The 17,715-nt window shown below is 41.5% G+C and overlaps 1 protein-coding gene across 1 annotated transcript in view; it reads right to left on the minus strand.

The window, feature by feature from the left end:
* Nucleotides 1–543: 543 nt before the first annotated feature.
* The window catches only part of IGSF10 (immunoglobulin superfamily member 10), a 157,977-nt gene continuing 140,805 nt past the window's right edge, over nucleotides 544–17,715 (minus strand). The window contains exon 7 of the mRNA XM_069618390.1: nucleotides 544–5,564. Coding sequence (XP_069474491.1) covers nucleotides 3,653–5,564 — 1,912 coding nt within the window. The 3' untranslated portion in view covers nucleotides 544–3,652. The remainder of the gene's footprint in view (nucleotides 5,565–17,715) is intronic.

Raw genomic sequence — 17,715 nt, forward strand, 5'->3', positions numbered from 1 at the left:
TTTGATATTTCTGTGGACCAGGTGCTCTTTGTGCCAGCCACACGTTCTTTCAGACAATGGCCAATTGTGTTACTGAGAACCCCCTTGCGGACCTAAGGTATAGCGTTTGTTTGACTGTTGCAACCCCGCACCTCCCACTTCCCCTGACGACATGTCCATTGTGTCTTGCAGCCTTTGGAGAGGGAACAAAGCAATGGATTTGCCATTCTTTACTTGATCACCTGTTAGAAAAGGGACAGACCCCCTGTGGTGAAATGGACACTCATCTGCATGAACCTGTACTGGAGCAACCCCACTGCACATCATTTTTAGACCCAGAGTTTAAGCAATGCCTGATTTTACTACAATATGGACTGCTACCACCATAATCAGTCCTTGATCAGTTTGAATTTGCAAATAGCAAGCTTGAAAAACAGAACTCGGGTATAATTTGTCATCTTTTGAATTTGATTCAGAAAGCGGTACTTTCTTGTTGACAAAACATATTCCAAACATATAGCAGGATAGACATTGAGAATGATGTGGATACTTTACTGGGCCAAATACCCATGGTTCACCTTTTTTATTGTCAGTTGGCAAACATAATTAATCAAAAATGTATTAATAAATTTGTCTCCGTTTATATAAGTCAGTATATGTACACATTGATATATCATTGATAAATTATGGTCTGTATAGCAATCTCATCGTTTCTCCATCCAAAAGCATGAATCCAGTGTAGGTAAAGGCACAATATATTACAAAAAAAGGCATGCAGGAATGTTTGTGTAGGAAATAGCTACATACATCATTGATGGAGTTTGGTAACACTTTAATTCATAGTAAGAGCACCAAAACAAATATGTGAAGTAGTCAGTCTGTAGTAGGACTGAAACAGAAATGCACCTTGCTCCCAATTTATTTTTTTAATAAACATTTTGCTACATAGGCATTTCACTTTCCAAATGAGTCGATACTCCTTGTACAGGTCTAGCTAACAAACAGTGCTGCTGGAACCTTGCATCCAAGATACATACCATTGCCCCTCTGACACATCACTATCATGTCCTGAACACACGAACAAGGCACTCCTGATTATGAGATGTTTTTTATACAGGTGCAATAGAAAGAATGGTATTTTGGAAAACATCTGCATAAGGCCACAAAATATTGTTCAAAATCCAACAAGATTTGGAAAGAGCCAAGTGGAAGGCATCCATTTACGGTGCAGGTAGCACAGCTGCCTACATTGTGGATGTCCAAAACACACATTCAGAGCCAGATTTGACATTTTGAAATACATTTGTGCCAGCGCAAATGTAAATTGTGCATTTGTGCAAAATGCATAAATATAGAGTTATTATACACTCCATTACAAAATGACCGCCAGGTTATTAAATGCCTTACATGTGAACTAAAAGTGAGTCATGTGTCTGTGAAAGTCGTGTGACCTGACAGAGTGTGGAAATAAAAGATGACCCATTATACAGCAATGCAAATTTCATCAGAAGAAGTCCCGGAAAGAGGGATGGAACGAGTGGCATTCACTCTACAAGGCAGAACCTGAGCTAAGTTGTTCATTAAGACCATGTTGGTTTATGTTTCAAATCATGTATTTTGACATGTGATTTTAATGGTTAAAGAATTATTAAAGTTTGTCTACACTTTACACAAGACTGAGTGCTCTCATAAACTGGTGTTCACCACAATTTGCTTTTTGGTTATGCCAGCTATCTATAGCATGAGTGGGTGAACACGAAGCCCGAGTAAACTGCTGCTGCCTTCCTTTTCCATGTACTTTTAATTAATAAAGGACTCTATGGCTGCACGGCAAACACTGATTGTATGTGGATTTGTAAGAAATATTGAGTTTTTCATCACGAGCACAGCCGGAGTGCCGCTGCGCCTTAGTCTTCCCTTTTGTTTAATATATATATACAACATATATATATATATATATATATATATATATATACGTATATATATATCAATGAAACCTATTTGTTCTCTGATTATTCAACATGTCACGATAGTTTCTTTCAGGGTGATGCTGAGAGGAATTGATGAAATGCCATGATGTTTTACTACCAGGACACATGCCCCCATTACAATTGTATGTGGCCTGTCTATAGCCTATCCAAAACCAAGCAAAAGTAGACGAACGTCATCTGCATATTGTACATGGCGGTCTTTACAAAGTAGATCATCACTTATAATCTCCGGATGGTAGAACACGCAAGGCTTTTATATTGCTTTCAAAAGCAAGGGGGTGAGGCTCATTCACAACACATGTCAGTTATGGGCAATCGTCTGCAGCTGCTTCATTGCTCAATTTGAAAATAGTACACATTGAGTGCACCTCAGGCTTGATTTGCTTTGTAGACACAGTTTCAATTTGAACCTACCACACTTTGGACCCTAAATTGGCATATCTTTACACATTGGGGCAGCAATAGATCATAAAGGCACTTATCCTCCTACTGGCTGTCCTAATGGTATGACCCTCATGACCGACCAAGTGGCGGTTAGTATGTTTGGAATCCTGGCCCCACTGGCGAGCTTCAATAAAAGCACTTTGTCTACATGCGGAAAACAATGTCTGGTTAGGACAGGCTACACAGCTTGTGCAATGAGCAGTGGTCGAAGTGTACGAAAAGAAGTAGTGGAACTATGTTCCCTGCTGGCCTGCCCCTGCTCCCCACAAACCCCATTGCCAGAACCCCTCCCACACACAATACACCCCCCAAACACCTGCACCTGCTGTTTAAGGGCACATCCAATGCAGTGCACTGAAAGTGAAGGTTTCAACTTCTTCCAACACTTTTATTTTAAAACAAAACCATTCCAGAACGGTTTCTTTTTAAAATAGAAGCATAGGAGCTGTACAAGGTAATTTAAAAAAGTATAAGAGCACCGCTGCCGACCGCTCCCGCTCACGTCGACCACTGGACTGGACTCTTTCCAACACGGTCTTAATGAGTTGCCAGACTCACCCACCTACACGTTTCGTGCAATGGATTATTTAAAAGCAAACAGGTACACACTTGCCCACACCTGGGCTATGCAACACTATCCTATTTGGACCTGAAACATTTTTGTAATCCACCCTTCAGTATGTTTCAGAATTCTGATGGGTGTGAAGCATGACTTAAAGGCATACAGCGATCATCCATTTGAATATTTAACAGGCACACATTTTACATCATTTGTGAAGTGGAGGCATAGATGTGTTTTACCTAAATATTGCTTTTAAACATATATCCACAGGCTTTATTTACAATGTCAGGGAGCTGTGTGGTGAAAGGCATCTTTCCAGAAAATACAGTAAGTACATGGACGGAATACAGTTTTCCTTTTAATGAATGTACATTTGTTGTGCTATAAGCTGTGCATTGCTTTAGGACCGTTTGGTGAAGCAGAAATGTCTAAAGAAAATCTTGTGAAACCTGTTTGGTCATTAAAGTAACTTTTGTGGGTCATTGTGGCTGACATTTAGAGTACAATGCTTGTTTTCAAGTCTCATGTCTAGAATGCATGGCCTTTGCGAATGCAGCATTTTGAAAGCACCCAGAATCACAGCAATGTCTCGCCCATTTAGTTTCTGAAAAATGGTTCCTTGCGAAAAATGAGTCAAGATGTAAATGTTTATGTTTGGTGTGCACTTTTTCAGACATTAGATAACTTGAATGTAAGTGGCACTCACATCACTGCCAAGTGAGTTCTTTGCTGTGCACCTGTAAGTGCCTGAGTCTGAAATCCTTGGGTTCTGGATGACTAATGTCCCTTGAGGGTGGAGAAGTTCACTTCCAGAAGGCCTACCCTTACTTGCTGTAGACAGGGTGGAGCGGTCGGGCAACTCCCACAAAATCTCAGGCTTTGGTATTCCTATTGCCACACAGTTGAGCTGAACAGCAGCCCCAGCTCTAGTCCTCATACTTTGTGGTGGTCTGTTTGTAATTTTTGGCGCATACGCAATGATCATTACAGGGACAGTAATTGCTGTGTCCCCAGCATTGTTCTGTGCCCTGCAGATGTAGTTGCCTCTATCCTGAGCGCTAGCTTCTCGAACAACTAAAGTGCCATTTTCATGAAGAATGTACCGGCCAGTAATCTGTGGCCTATCAATTACAAATCCGCTTGGGACTGTCCAGATAATGCTGGGTTTCGGGACTCCATCAGAGAGGCAGTGAAGCGATAAGTGTTCACCACTTATACCTTTGATGGGTCTTCTTGGGTGAGTGAGAATAGTTGGTTTCTGCCCAACTTCCAAAATGATTAGTTTTTCAATGTATCCAACTATATTCCTGGCTGCACAGCGATATTTGCCGGCATCCTCCTTGGTTGGGCTGTGAATGATAAAGGTGCCATCGCTTCCCATTTGATAGCGGGACAACTTTCGATCACTGGAAAATCGTGTGCCATTGGGCAAGAGCCAGACCATTTCTGGAAGTGGATTTCCATCAGCAGAGCAGTTGAGTGTAGCAGTTTTGTCAGGTCTTGCAGTTATTTTTTCATTGAAAGGATTTTTGAACATGGGCCTTCTCAGCATGTCCAAGGCTTCCAGCTGCACCACCAGCACTGTCTCTCCTCCATCATTCCGTGCCACGCAGATGAATTCTGCAGTGTCTGATGCTCTCACATTTCGAATTTCAAGAGTCCCATTTTTATGCACTATGATTCTGCTTCCGTAGTATGGAGCAGTTAAGAAAATGTTGTCCGGCATAATCCACATAACTTGAGGTGGAGGAGTCCCTTCGGCTGTACATTCAATGAACTTTCTGGAATGTTTAACGGCAGTATCCTTGATGACAGTTTTGTTTGTATATAAACCATTGATCAGTGGCGGTCTAGATACAACCTCCAGTTTGTACAGTTTGGTGTCGTCCCCTGCGGGATTGCGCGCTACGCACATGTACTCACCTGCATCCAAAAGTTTCACTTTGCTGATGGACAATGAACCATTAACATGAAGAAGGTACCTATCGCTGGAGGCAGAAATCATATCACCGGTCGGGAGCAACCAGAATGTTCTTGGCCTAGGCTCTCCAATGGCCTCGCAATCAAATGTTGCCGTTTCTCCAGCTTTAACTCTGGCATGCGTTTTGTAATTCTGCTTTATGCGTGGTGCAGCTGTCACGACTGTTATGTGAACCTTCATCTCATCTTTCCCCAATGTGTTTTGGGCAACGCAGGTGTAGTCTCCTTCTTCGGTTATTCCTACTTTATTGACAGAGAGCGTTCCATTTTCAAAGAGAATGTATCTTCGAAACCGGCTGCGCCCATTGTCATCCGCCTGGAGCACGTTATTGATCATAGTTCCATCTGGCAAGCTCCACGAGATCTCAGGCATGGGCGACCCAGATGCTTTGCAGTCTACCTTAAAATCTTTTCCATACGGTACTTGCTTTTTAAAGTACTGCTTTTGATCAATTTTCGCTGGTTTCAGAGTCACACTTACTCTCATTAAAATCAGATCATCTCCAATTTTGTTCCTTGCTACACACAGATAATCACCGGCATCCTTTTCAGTGACAGCGTCAACAAACAAAGAGCCATTCGGATACACCTGGATTCGATTACCCATTCTAGGAAAAAGGGAGAAGAGATTACTTAAAAGTCAAACATGATGGACAAATAATGATTCGTTATATAAACAACAATACAAGCACCAGGAAGAATGAATAACTTAAAGAAAGAGAGGAAACAATTGATCTTAAACTAATAGTAAATAGTGAGGCTCCTGTCTGATTAGTAACCAAGACAAGTCCATCAGAAGCATGACCAAACATGTCTGATACTTGTTAGCTAAGTTGCAGAGCATATTTACAGATTACCTTTCACTGAAACTCATGAATATCAGTTGATTATTGTACTGACTATCCATAAGTTCTAAATGCAAAAGTGCTTTGATGGGCAACATTAGAACAGGAGGTTGCAGCTACACCGTTGGAAAATTGTGCTTTGATATAATCACGTGCGCGGCAGGGCTGGCGATGATGAAGCTAATGAAGCCATGCGTCTTGAACAAGAATATGGAACGTGTGTCTCTCAATTACTTACACAGAACAAGATACACTGTATATTTTATCAAGATATATTCAGTCCAAAATTTGCAGATGGTTAAGTTGCTTGTTCCATGGCAACCATGGAGAAAGGGGAAAAACACCCAGTAGCCACATGATATGTTTCAATCTCTGTACTTCTCGTTGAGTCAAACTCAGGACGATTACTGATGCTAAAGTTAAATTTGAGAACGCCAGTCAATATGCTTCCCCAAAGAAGCACAAGCAAGAGAAACGTGCTAGATGTTCACATCGCTTACGTTAAACAAAAAATAAAAGCAACACAAAATGCAGAAAAGTATATTTCTTGTTCTACCCTGAAATAAACCTTGCTGTGGCTGCCTTGTTTGGGACCACAGGACTGGGCTTTTGACAACAGTTCCAGTGTGGGGACTGTAAAGATTAGAGGGGGGTATCTGTATTTCCGAACCGTATATGGTAGGGTTAAGGCACAGAACACCCCAGCCAGAGCTCTCAATCGGGTAGCAATGGACGAGCAGCCAGGCTGAAGCTTTTAGGAGGCGATGCAGGCTGCTTCTTAAGTACAGTGAATCCCCAAGCCCACAGAAAGGAATGTCTGCACACTATGTTAGCTGATAACACATCTTCGTTATATAAAATAAGATTCAGGAATATATATACATTTAAATAATAACACTTTGTACTTGAAATACTTATTGAAAGAATGGAAAATATATACACTCTATGCAGTACCACACAATATTTAAATTCAGCAATAGATGCACTAACTGCAAGCTGTTTTAAATAAGCATGTGAATTCTTAAGTGAGGTGTATCAGCATAGAAAAGTGAAGAAAGGCAGGTTAGTTGTGAACAGTTGCAGAATGCTTTCTTTAGACTAGATATACAATTTTGGGTGAAGATCCCCCCACCTGGGCAACCTGTAATGGAAAAGTTAGGGAGTAACTTATCTTGTCTTTTACAGCCCAGTCCAATCATTTTCAATAACTTGCTTTCTTTAAAAAGGTTCTACCACCCCCAAAGTACCTGAAAGGTCACAGAAGAACATGATTCAAGACAAATGCGGGACCCCTGGATGATTCCTGAGGTTAGAAGATGCTCTTCCTTGTCGCAGTATCTTTGGTGTCTTCGCAGGCGGAGTGACAGAGTTTCTCCGTTTCGCTCAAAGATTTCCTCCAAGGATGGATTCCCCCTTGGAAGAAGGAGCCACTGGGATGCTGAGTCCAAAAAGAAAAATGAAACCAAAGTCTTTAAGAAGTGCAGCAGTTTTGTTCTTCGCTTTGCACTCCTTTGGTCTATGATTTCTCTGACTGTAGAAGTCCTCTGAAGATGAAACTTGCTATGGGCTCCTTAAAGGATTGGCAGGTGTGAGTTGGACCCCTGGGATCCATCAGTGACTTCTGGTGGTGACAAGTGCATAGGTCACTTTTGGTGTCGGGTTTGAGAATATTGCAGTTTTCGGACTTTCAGTTCTTTTGTGCTGCAGCTGCAGCATGGATTTCTGGACAGCTTCTGGCATCCTGGACTTGACCACTGGAATGGACCATGGACCCTAACCAAGTCTGGACCCTCGGGACATCTTCATTAGCTTCTGGTGGTGGGAAATCAACCAGTGGACATTCCTCTGCACTCAGAGAATCTGGACTCTCTCCGGGGGGATAATGTGGTCAGTGATGATGGAAGGATGTCCCTTGAGATTTCCTTAGGCAGTTTGGAACTTTTGCAGTTCTGGGTGTCCGGAGGTACTATGCCAGTGTAATCCCCTCTTCTGGGTGGTAGACAGCAATGACTTCCAGCGGTCACGAAACGCACCTTCGCAACCCAGGTAACACCAATGGATTTCTTCGACTCGAGATGTCCGGGCACTCTTCAAGACTCACAAATATCCATTCTCTGGACAGCAGGCACACAGGATTGGCCTCTAGGGTAAATCTGATGAAGAGTAGCAGTTTGCACAATGGTGCCTCATAGTTCAAAGAGAGGTCTCCTTTGCAGATCCTCTCTGGATCAGTCCTTGGAAGAAGACAACAGCTTTTGGAGTACAGAAAGAAAATGCACCTGCAGACTTCTCCTCCAGCTGGGCTTCAGGGAACAGCTTCTTCTTGCTTCAGCTTCAACTTCAGTGTCTGAACAAATTGGTAAGTGAGTGGTCCCCAGATATACACATCTGTTCCCCATTCACTCTAGCTGGGCCAGGCTCAATTAGCCAATCACGCAGAAGGGCATTCATGCAGGCAGGCAGCCAATCAGGCTCACAGGCATTCAGACCATTCTCTCCACCCAGACATGCATAACAAAGAATGTGGATTAGGTAAGTTCTCAGCCTTTCAGCACACTACACTGCATTCATGTCAGTTTCATTCAGGGCTGTCTCAGTCGTTGTGTCACAAACACAGAAACAAGACACCCATGTTTGTTTGTTTGTTTATTTGGTATTGCGCGCCAAACCCATTAGAATCCGGGCGCAGTAGAGGTCAAGACAACTTAAGCTTAGTTACAGAATGTGTGCAGAGAAGCATATAATATACAAAACAGTTGGAAGAATAGGTGCTGCCAGGATAGTTACAGTGGCAGACGGAAGGAATCACGGTAAGAGGCATACAGCAGAGACAGGAGTGTAGGGTACCGACAAGGTAAACTAACAGTCATTTGTTCGTAGCCATTTAATTACATTGAGTCTAAATTTAGGATATGGTTGTTCCTTTCTGAGGTCATGCGGTAATGCATTCCAAGTTTGTGCTGCAATAACTGGGAAGCTAGATCCTCCAGCTGTAACACGTTTAAATCTAGGAGTTTCAAGGGTATAGGCATTGGCTACTCTCGTTGGACGTGTGGATGATCTTCTATTTATCCTTTCAGCAAGGTAAGGTGGGGCTAAGTTGTTTAAGCATTTGGAGGTAAGGGAGGCTGTTTTTTGGAGTATCCTGTCAGATATTTTTAGCCAATGAACGTCTCTTCTAGCATCTGAAATGTGTTCTCTCCCAGGGATATTAAGGGCTGATTTTAGGGCATTATTTTGCATTCTTTGTATTTTGTCGATGATATTTTTGTTGGCGCCTGAGTAGAAAGTGTTAAAGTAGTCTAATCTCGACATTACGAGGGCATTGGCCAGGGTGATGCAACTCGAGGTAGAGAGGAATGGTCTACATGCTCGGATGAGCTTACAGGTATAAACTGTGGAGGATGCGAGTGAGTTGACTTGTTTCTTAAGCGAGAGAGTGGCATCAAGATAGAAGCCTAGTGTTTTGACCACTGGCATCACCTTGATGAGATTGTTGTCGATATTGAAGGCGGTATAGCTAGGGCTAAGTTTTTTTATGTTAGTTTCAGAGCCTAGGATTAGTATCTCATTTTTATCACCATAACACAGAATGTGAGTTCACTTCAGACTCCATTCATACAGGCCCCACCCATAGGGTGTACCCACAGCACACAATCCCTGGGAAGGCTTCACTATGTCCAACAGGAGGCAGCCCCAGAGCAATATATGGTATTTCTAACCAACAGCCCGTCAGGAGGAAATGGAACAGAGACATATATGATGTTTCCACCCAACAACCACAAAGGAGGAAGAGACAGAGTCAGGGCTTCACAGGACTCTGCGAAACAAAGTAAAAGACAATAGAAACCAAGAGGCCAGAGTGGTCACCTTGACTTATTGTAGGAATCCATTGATTCCTATGGCAGGGCCTGGCTATCCCGAAATGAAGGACACTCAGAGCCACTGCCAAATCAGCATGTAACTACGACCAGCCATACCCTGCGGGCAACACACGGGTTAGCAAAAACACAAATGAGGGCTACAAGGGTGTACCCCCACCTATGGTTGCCATAAGGGTATCCCATGGGTGTTGTTCATCAAAAGAAAAACATGAAGAGCTGCACTGCCAGAGGTCCAGCTGGAACTCAGTGGCAGAAAACATAGAGAAAACACACACACAGAAGTGGTGGAACAAGTCCCTCCATAAGCCATTTCCAGCATCACAGTGACCAAGACAGACAGGCGTGGGCGAAGAAGCAACACTTACGCAGTAGGGAGCAATCAATGGGCTTTGTTTGGGTACTAGTTTGCAGCAATTAAGAGTAATGACCTGTCACAAAAAGAGAACATGGAAGAAAAAGAATACCCTCAATACATAGATGTCGCGGCCCGTTGTGTAGGCATCAACATGGAAATCACTTGTAAACAGTATGCCCATGTCATTGAAAATGATGTTCTTTTTTTTTTTTTTTTTTTTTTTATTTGTTTTGGCTTAAGTCTTTACAAAAATAGTTAGCAAAAAGCACATAAAAATTACATTTCATAGTTTTCCACCAACCCTGTCAATTTTCTATTTTCTGTTAAATCAATGTTTTAAGTACATTTGTCCTTTATTTTATTATGTTAAATGATCAGCCACTTTCTATTATCACCTGAATGGCTGCAAACGTCAAAGCTGCATTACTTCCTGAGGTAACTCTGTCCCAAAGGAAGTCTGAGATTATATCTTCCTCTCTCCATACAAAGTCTCTGAAAAGTCTTAGTCATTGAGGCCATGTGCCTTCACATTCCATTAGAACATGTCTTAATGTTTGTTTGGCAGGGTTGACACAGATTGAACATAGTTTTTTTGCCACGTCCCCTTGGTTGCGCTTTTCCAGAACAGCCCCACACTGGACAAGGGTCTCATTCTAAGAAAGTCTGAGCGCAGTTTCCTGTTTGGGGATTTTAGTAGGTAGCAAGAGAGACACCCAAGTTTCTTTTCTCCCTTCAGAAATAGATTTTGAATTGGTTCTTCTCTTACTCTCTCTACTGTTTCAATCCAATCCCGTTGTTCTAATCTTCTTTTCACTTTGAGTGGGTTTAGGACTAAAGTCTCTTCGTTTATATCTAAAGTCTTCAGTCTTTCCAATGTTTTCGCCTCTAACAAGGTGAGGATAGTTGATTTCTTTAGCAGTGTTTCATGTCTGAGGTCTCCATACAGTGTCGAGTCTTTGCTTGTTGTTATTTCTCGAGACAGTGAGATGAGCTTCCAGTCTGCCATACAGTTCAATGATTTTAGACCTAGCTCAAATCTCAAGCTTTTTGAGGAGGCACAGTTTGGGAGGCCCAGAGCTTTTTTCCATAGGCGGCCCTCAAAATTGTCCCAGTTTATGAACCAAAGATCGGGTTTGGCTTCTAGACCATACAGAATAACTGGGACCACTTTGGCAAGGTAGAACTTTACCAATGGGAGAATAGAAAACTTACAAAATGTATAGTTTAATTTGATCATTTGTGATGTGAATTGTGTTACTTTAGCCATGATTTCACTTTCTGCTTTGTAATTTGCTGGATGGGCATAGATGTTATATCCCAGGTATTTTATGGTTTCTACTGTTCTTATCCGTTCTCCTCCCATATTCCAGTTTATGCATTTTGTTTTTGATAGCGGATGTTTGAAAATCAAGATGTTTGATTTAGCCGGGTTGACTGTCAATTTGTTTAATCCCACATACTCATTCAGTTTGTCGAGTAAATGTTGTAAGCCAATTGATGTTCTGTCGAGGAGAACTATATCACCCGCGTACGCGAGCCAACATATTTTTCTCCCATTTAATATTGGACTTACCAAAAGCAGACGGTTGCAAGAAAAGACCCATATCTGCTAAGAACAGGTTGAAGAACAGAGGCGCTCCCAAGCACCCCTGTCTTACCCCCCTGTTAACTTCAACCAGTCTTGAAAGGTGTCCCATTGCATCGAGCCGTACTCTCAAATTGGTTTCTCTATGTAATTCCACTAAGATGGACAATAGTGGTTCTGGCATTCCCCATTTCCGGAGTTTCTCCCAAAGTAGAACTCGTTCTATTTGGTCGAAGGCTTTGGACAAGTCTATCCAGGCTCCGTACAACACATGTTTTTTCCCCCCTCTTTTTTGTTCATTTAGGATGTTTAAAATCAGGCCATTAAGAGATGTTGAATGGCCTTTACGGAATCCTGTTTGAAAGCATGATAAAATATTGAAGTCTTCCACCCATTTTAAGATGTGATTTAGTAGAAGTTTCATAAAAATGTTGCTTTCAATGTCCAGCAATGCTATTGGTCTATAATTCATTGCTACACGGCGATCCCCATGTTTAAAGAAGGGTATTATGAGGGCCGTTTTCCAAGATGCTGGGAAAGTCCGTTTTTTTAGTATTTCATCAAAGAGAACAGATAAGAGCTTTGACCACAACACAGGTTCGCTTTTCAATGCCTGATAGGCCAAGCCGTTTAGTCCCGAGGCTTTAGATGTTGAGGAGTTGATTATGATTTCGTGTATGTCCTCTTCATTGAAGTTAAGTTGCCAACGGAATTCTGGCTTGCCTCTAAATTCATGGTTATTATCGCTCTTATATGTCTATGTCAAATATCTCACCCAGCCATCTTCGGACACTAAGTTACATAGTGATTGAGTGTAATCCCCTTCAAATTGGTTCATTATTTCCCAGAAGTTCTTGCTGTTGCTTTCTCTAAGGGTTCTTAGTATATGCTCACCGTCTGTTTGCATCCGAAGAGCTTTATGTGAGATTGACCATGATTTATAGTTTGCTTTTTGATTTTTTATCTCGATTTGCACTTTTTCAAACGAATATCCTGCTTTTTGAATGTCTCTCACAGCTTTTCTATGCTCTCTTTTTCTCCTTTGTGTAGGTTCATCAAAGGCATGTAGATGTTTCTGTTTTGTTTCTCCCGCTAAATATTTGGGCGCTAAGGTTGCCCATAAAAAATTAGTGAATCGGTCTGGGTTACATTGTATTTTCCAGATATGTTCAGGAATCCCTTTAAGTTTCCCATTCAATTTGTCTCCCCCATCTTTGTATTTGACAACTCTGAGTTTTCCTTTTTTTCTTCTAACAACTGTAGTTCTCTTTCAGCCTCTGTTGTTAAGATGTTTTCAAATAACAGCTCCAATCTGCTGTGGTCACTGCCAATTTCCTGTTTTATTATTAGAGTGGAAGGCAAAGCCTGCAGGGTTTTTGAAACGAAAATGAAGTCTAACGCAGAGGATGAGTTCCCTCTTCGCCAGGTTATATACGGGTCACCCTCCTGTGTGCCAACTACCATGTGAAGATCCCATTGTTCCATGAATTCCTGCCACTTTTTTCCCCTGCTCACTTTTCCGTGGGTTCTTCGATCTGAGTCTCCTTTCTGTGGATGTAAACAGTTCGAGTTGAAGTCTCCTGCTACCACAATTTTACTGGATGCTAAGGTTGTTTTTAATAGTTCAAATAGTAATGCTAGGTCTTCCAAAAAACAACTTAGTTTCGATGTCACTGGGTTCCAATAAATATTTACAAAGATCCAGGTTTTAGTGGTTTCTTGTAAGTTTACTTCAGCTCTACATGCCTGGATACCATGGGGATTTTTCCATATTTCTATAACGTTTTTAAAAACGTGGCTTTTCAATGCTATCAATAAGCCTCCTGAAGGACGACCTAATGGTTTTTCTGCAGCTGATAAACAGATCACTGTATATCCTTCAATGTTTAGTGGATTTACCAGCCAGGTTTCTTGCAATAGAACTGCATCTCCCTGATTGAATAGATATGTCCGTGTTTCTTTACCTCTGATGAAACTAGAGCCTCTTGTGTTCCAACTAAAGATATTTATATTTTTCCTTCTAAAGTCGCTGCGTGCCCAATCCCAGCTTCTGTAATACTTCTGTCAGTATTTCTGGAAGGAGCGTGAGAGTATTAGCTTTTGTCTTGGGATCTCTTTCTGAGTTTCTCTTCCCTGTGAGGATCGCCTCATTTTGGGATGTTCTTCCTTTATTTGGGCATACAGGGGTATGGTGTTCGCTCATGATGTTTTTTTTCCTATCATTGCATGAGACCTCTAATCCATAGGATTCCAATTCAATTGAGTTTTGTAGGATAGCATTTTTTGCATTTTCAGACGTCAATATGAGTTCTACCAAAAATGGGTCATTTGACATTGGAAATTTCACGTTCTGAATGTTATCGGATTTGAAGGAATGAAGATTTTTAATTTTATGTATTATGCCTAAAATCACTCCCCGATTCAAAGATTTATGGTGCCCATAGTTTGAGCGCAACCTCAACCAAACCCTTTGGATGGTGTTTTCCATTAGTATGCTTTGGGTTGACTTATCACATACTATAGAAGGGGTTTGAATGCCTGCAATGTTCTCCTCACGGTTTGTAGGGATGTCAAGTCTCGCAAATTTCCCATTTTGAGTTTTGTTTTCACTTGTTTTGGATATGTTTTTTCCCACCATATTTGCTAAGACATTTGGATTAGAGAGAGTTAGGCTTGGGTCTTTGGCAGCCACCTGTTTCTTTAATAGGAAGATAGGGGCGATTTTCCTGCTCTCATGTTGGCTTAGAGCGATGGCTTTCCCATTGGATTTATTTTTTTCGAGCTGGAGGTTTTTTTTTAAAAAGATAGGGGCCCATTTTTCTGTTTTTGCTATGGGCTCCTTTTGGAATTGAGCATTTAATTTGTTTTTTGCTGATAGTTTCTCTGAATTTGGCTGCCCTTTCAGATCCTTATCTGCCTCTTTATTTTTCTTTTTTGGATTATCCTTTTGCTCTGTCTCCTCCTCTGTTTGCAAGCCGATGCTTGCTTTTGTTACCAAAGCTATATCATCCAATTTGTTCCCTTCCATTCTTTTGATCTTCTTAGGGATAGCAGTCTTATGCTTCTGGTTTCCAATTCCTGCAACAGATTTATTTCTTTTTGTGTGATTTTGCGGTACTTTAAAGTCGCCCGTAATACTCTCTTGTTCCTCACTGTACCCATTTGGCTGTATTTTGTGATGTATTTTTCCATTCTCTTTGTCGGTTTTGTTACATTCAGCCCTTTATCTTGTTTTTTTTTCCCTTTAAGGTGTATAGATTTGGATCTCTCTCTCTTTGCAAGACGGTTCCTTCTTTTTCTTCTACCTCTTGATGTTTGTTCCCCTTGTTCTTGCCCTTCTTGGGGTTCACCCGTTTGTATGTTTTTTCGTTTATCACATTCTGTTTTTTGTAGGTTTTTTCCAATATCTGCAACTTCCTCCATTACGGTAGCAAGTCTTAGAAATTCTTCCATTATCGAGTCTGAAAGCGGTGTGTCATCAAGTGAATACTCCCGATTTTTTTCTGGGGTTTTCTCTGCTTGGGCTAGGGACGGTGTCCTTTCAAAGTTGAGAGAACCTCTTGCAACAATCTGTTATTAAGGTTTCCGATTTCATTTTTTTCCTTCAAAGATTGCTGGATGGAGGAAATGTCAAGTCCTTGTTTTACAATCTCAAGGTTTAAAGCCTGAATTGGAGTGCTCAGTTTTGTGTTAATAGCATTTGCCAAGCCCACTAAAGTGGAGTCACATATTGCGATTTCTTTTGTCATTTCTAACAATGTCCCGTTTTGCGATTGAACCTCTCCTTTTAACATCTCAAAGACTGAAACCAAAGAGTTAAGAACGAAGTTCAAAGCTTTCAATGTGTCTGTATTTAACTTTGTTTTTGTCTTCTCATCATCTTTGAGATCTGTTTCACTTTGTTCCTGAAAAAATTGTGTAACATTTTTTGTTGGTTGTAGGTTTTGTGGCGATGGAGGAGTCACATTATCCTCCTCAAATTGAATGGGGGCTTCTTTTTCCAGATTTGTTAATGTGAGATGTATTTCTATGCTAGAGGCCGGAGTTTGGGGGTGCCTAGGGTCTTCCCAGAGGATGAGTGATTCTCCTTCGATGTCACTGTGACTTTTGTGTCGTTTTCTCCCAAAATGATTTTCTATTTTACTTTGTATCCTTTTTGTTGTGATGGTATATTCCAAGCCCCGCTTCCAGTTGTTCACTATTGCAGTATTTGGGTTTTTCTCCATGATGCTTTTTACTGGGGTGCTATGAGTTTCTTCAGCATGTACCAGTACTTGGATTTGCTGCGGGGTATTTGGATTTACATTCTCCTGAGCATGTTGCGCAGTTGATATACTTACTTCATGATTTTTACTTAGATATGATCCGTCCCCTGCTCCTTCCATTTCTTTTGTGCTACGAAGTTTAATTCAACTCTTTTTTAGGTTACAGAACACTCTATAATGTGTGCACCGTAAATCCCAAAAAAAAAAAAAAAGTGCAAAATAATGTATATACAGTAGTTTGAAACCTGAATGGGATGGAAACTTTCTGTGTCAGAAATGCTTGCAACCTAGGATGTGTATATCGCGATGATCTATCAATGAACCCCTCACGAAGCTCAGAAAGGTAAGTATATCCCAAGTCTTAATGGGCAAAACCAGCGTGATCAATGGAAATAATATCCCGCAGTCTCACGCGGTAACCAATCCAAAGTACAATACTATACAAGTATGGTGAGGCCCCTTACCTAAGTTCCACTTCACCTGTTGTTGGATAGTACAGCCTCTGTTTGACTTCCGATGTAGATATAATGAGTAGTCCTTTATAGGGCCATATGCGCCCTCACGCCAAACAGCCGCAAAACAGTCTGCGTCCTTGACACCGTCGGGCTTAACGCCGCAAGGGTGGTTTGTGCTTCGTTTTGTCTCGGCAGAAGGTCACATGATCAAACAGATGATCTGGCCAAGCTCCGCCTCCTCCAGGAATCGAGCGTTTTTCAAACGAAGTCTTTTGCTGGGTCTAAACGCCTGTTTCATGAACAGCAGGCACAACAAGCAGGAGAAATAAATGCTCTCCTCTCAAAGCGCTTCTCCTCTGAAGTAAGAGTTCATTTTTGCAATTGCCGAGCCTCACCTCTTTCAAATGAGGCTCTATAAGACAATCTGGTTGCAGTCATAGGAATGGTATGGTTCTAATTATGTGCCCTCCCCCTTCTGAAGAAACCACTCAGCGACTGAGCTTGAACACAAGTTCCTCTAATGCACAAATGTCCCTCCTTTATATCCAGTATTTCTGCTTTTAGTAGGAAATATACAAGTTCTTTTGCTCAAGAGGAATACTATTCATCTGCACTGTGCCAGACTAGCAGTATTTCATGAGCTATCTTTCAAAACTGTTTCCAAAACCTACAACAATGTTAGAAACATATTTCAAGGAAAGGAGTTTCAAATACATCGTTATGTTGTATTTTTCAGCACTTTTATGGAAATATGTCCTATTGCCCTGGTCCAAAAAGACATATGCCCTGCAAGAGTACAAGGTTGAGTAGTGGCTTAACCACCTACTGAACCCTACACTTCTACAAAACAAGATTGATCCCTATCATAAATGTTAAAATCCCAAATAGAAAACAACCCCTGTTTTTTAGGGTGTGGGGACTTCATTGCTAAAGGTGCCCACACTTGGCTGCCCCATGGAGTTGGCATACAACAGATCTGTGATCTCTCTTTGTATTTTTTGGGGGCCCATCTCAGAATAAGGGTCAGAACCTCTTTCCTTTTCCTCCATTTAATTTCCTTTATCAATTGCCTCTGATTTGGGTGCATGTGCCTGAGCCTTTTTTTGGACTTGAGTCCTCACATACCTGCCTGCCGCCTTTGCAAGCTACACAGACTTTGCATCACCTGTGGCTCCTAAATGCTGGTGTAAACTTCAACTCACAATGTTTACGGGTAATCCACATATGACCAAATTAGATACACCCTTAGTTGTGCCAATGTTGTTACCTGTGGCCCACCCACACAGATGCATCAAGGGCTGATGTGTAAACCGCTCAAAAGATTGATTCCCCAAATCAGATGGTTGGGCTACATCTTCGGGATGTGGTGC

Source organism: Ambystoma mexicanum, chromosome 10 (assembly GCF_040938575.1).
Source record: "Ambystoma mexicanum isolate Mex_15411 chromosome 10, UKY_AmexF1_1, whole genome shotgun sequence".
In the NCBI taxonomy this organism is placed as follows: domain Eukaryota; kingdom Metazoa; phylum Chordata; class Amphibia; order Caudata; family Ambystomatidae; genus Ambystoma; species Ambystoma mexicanum.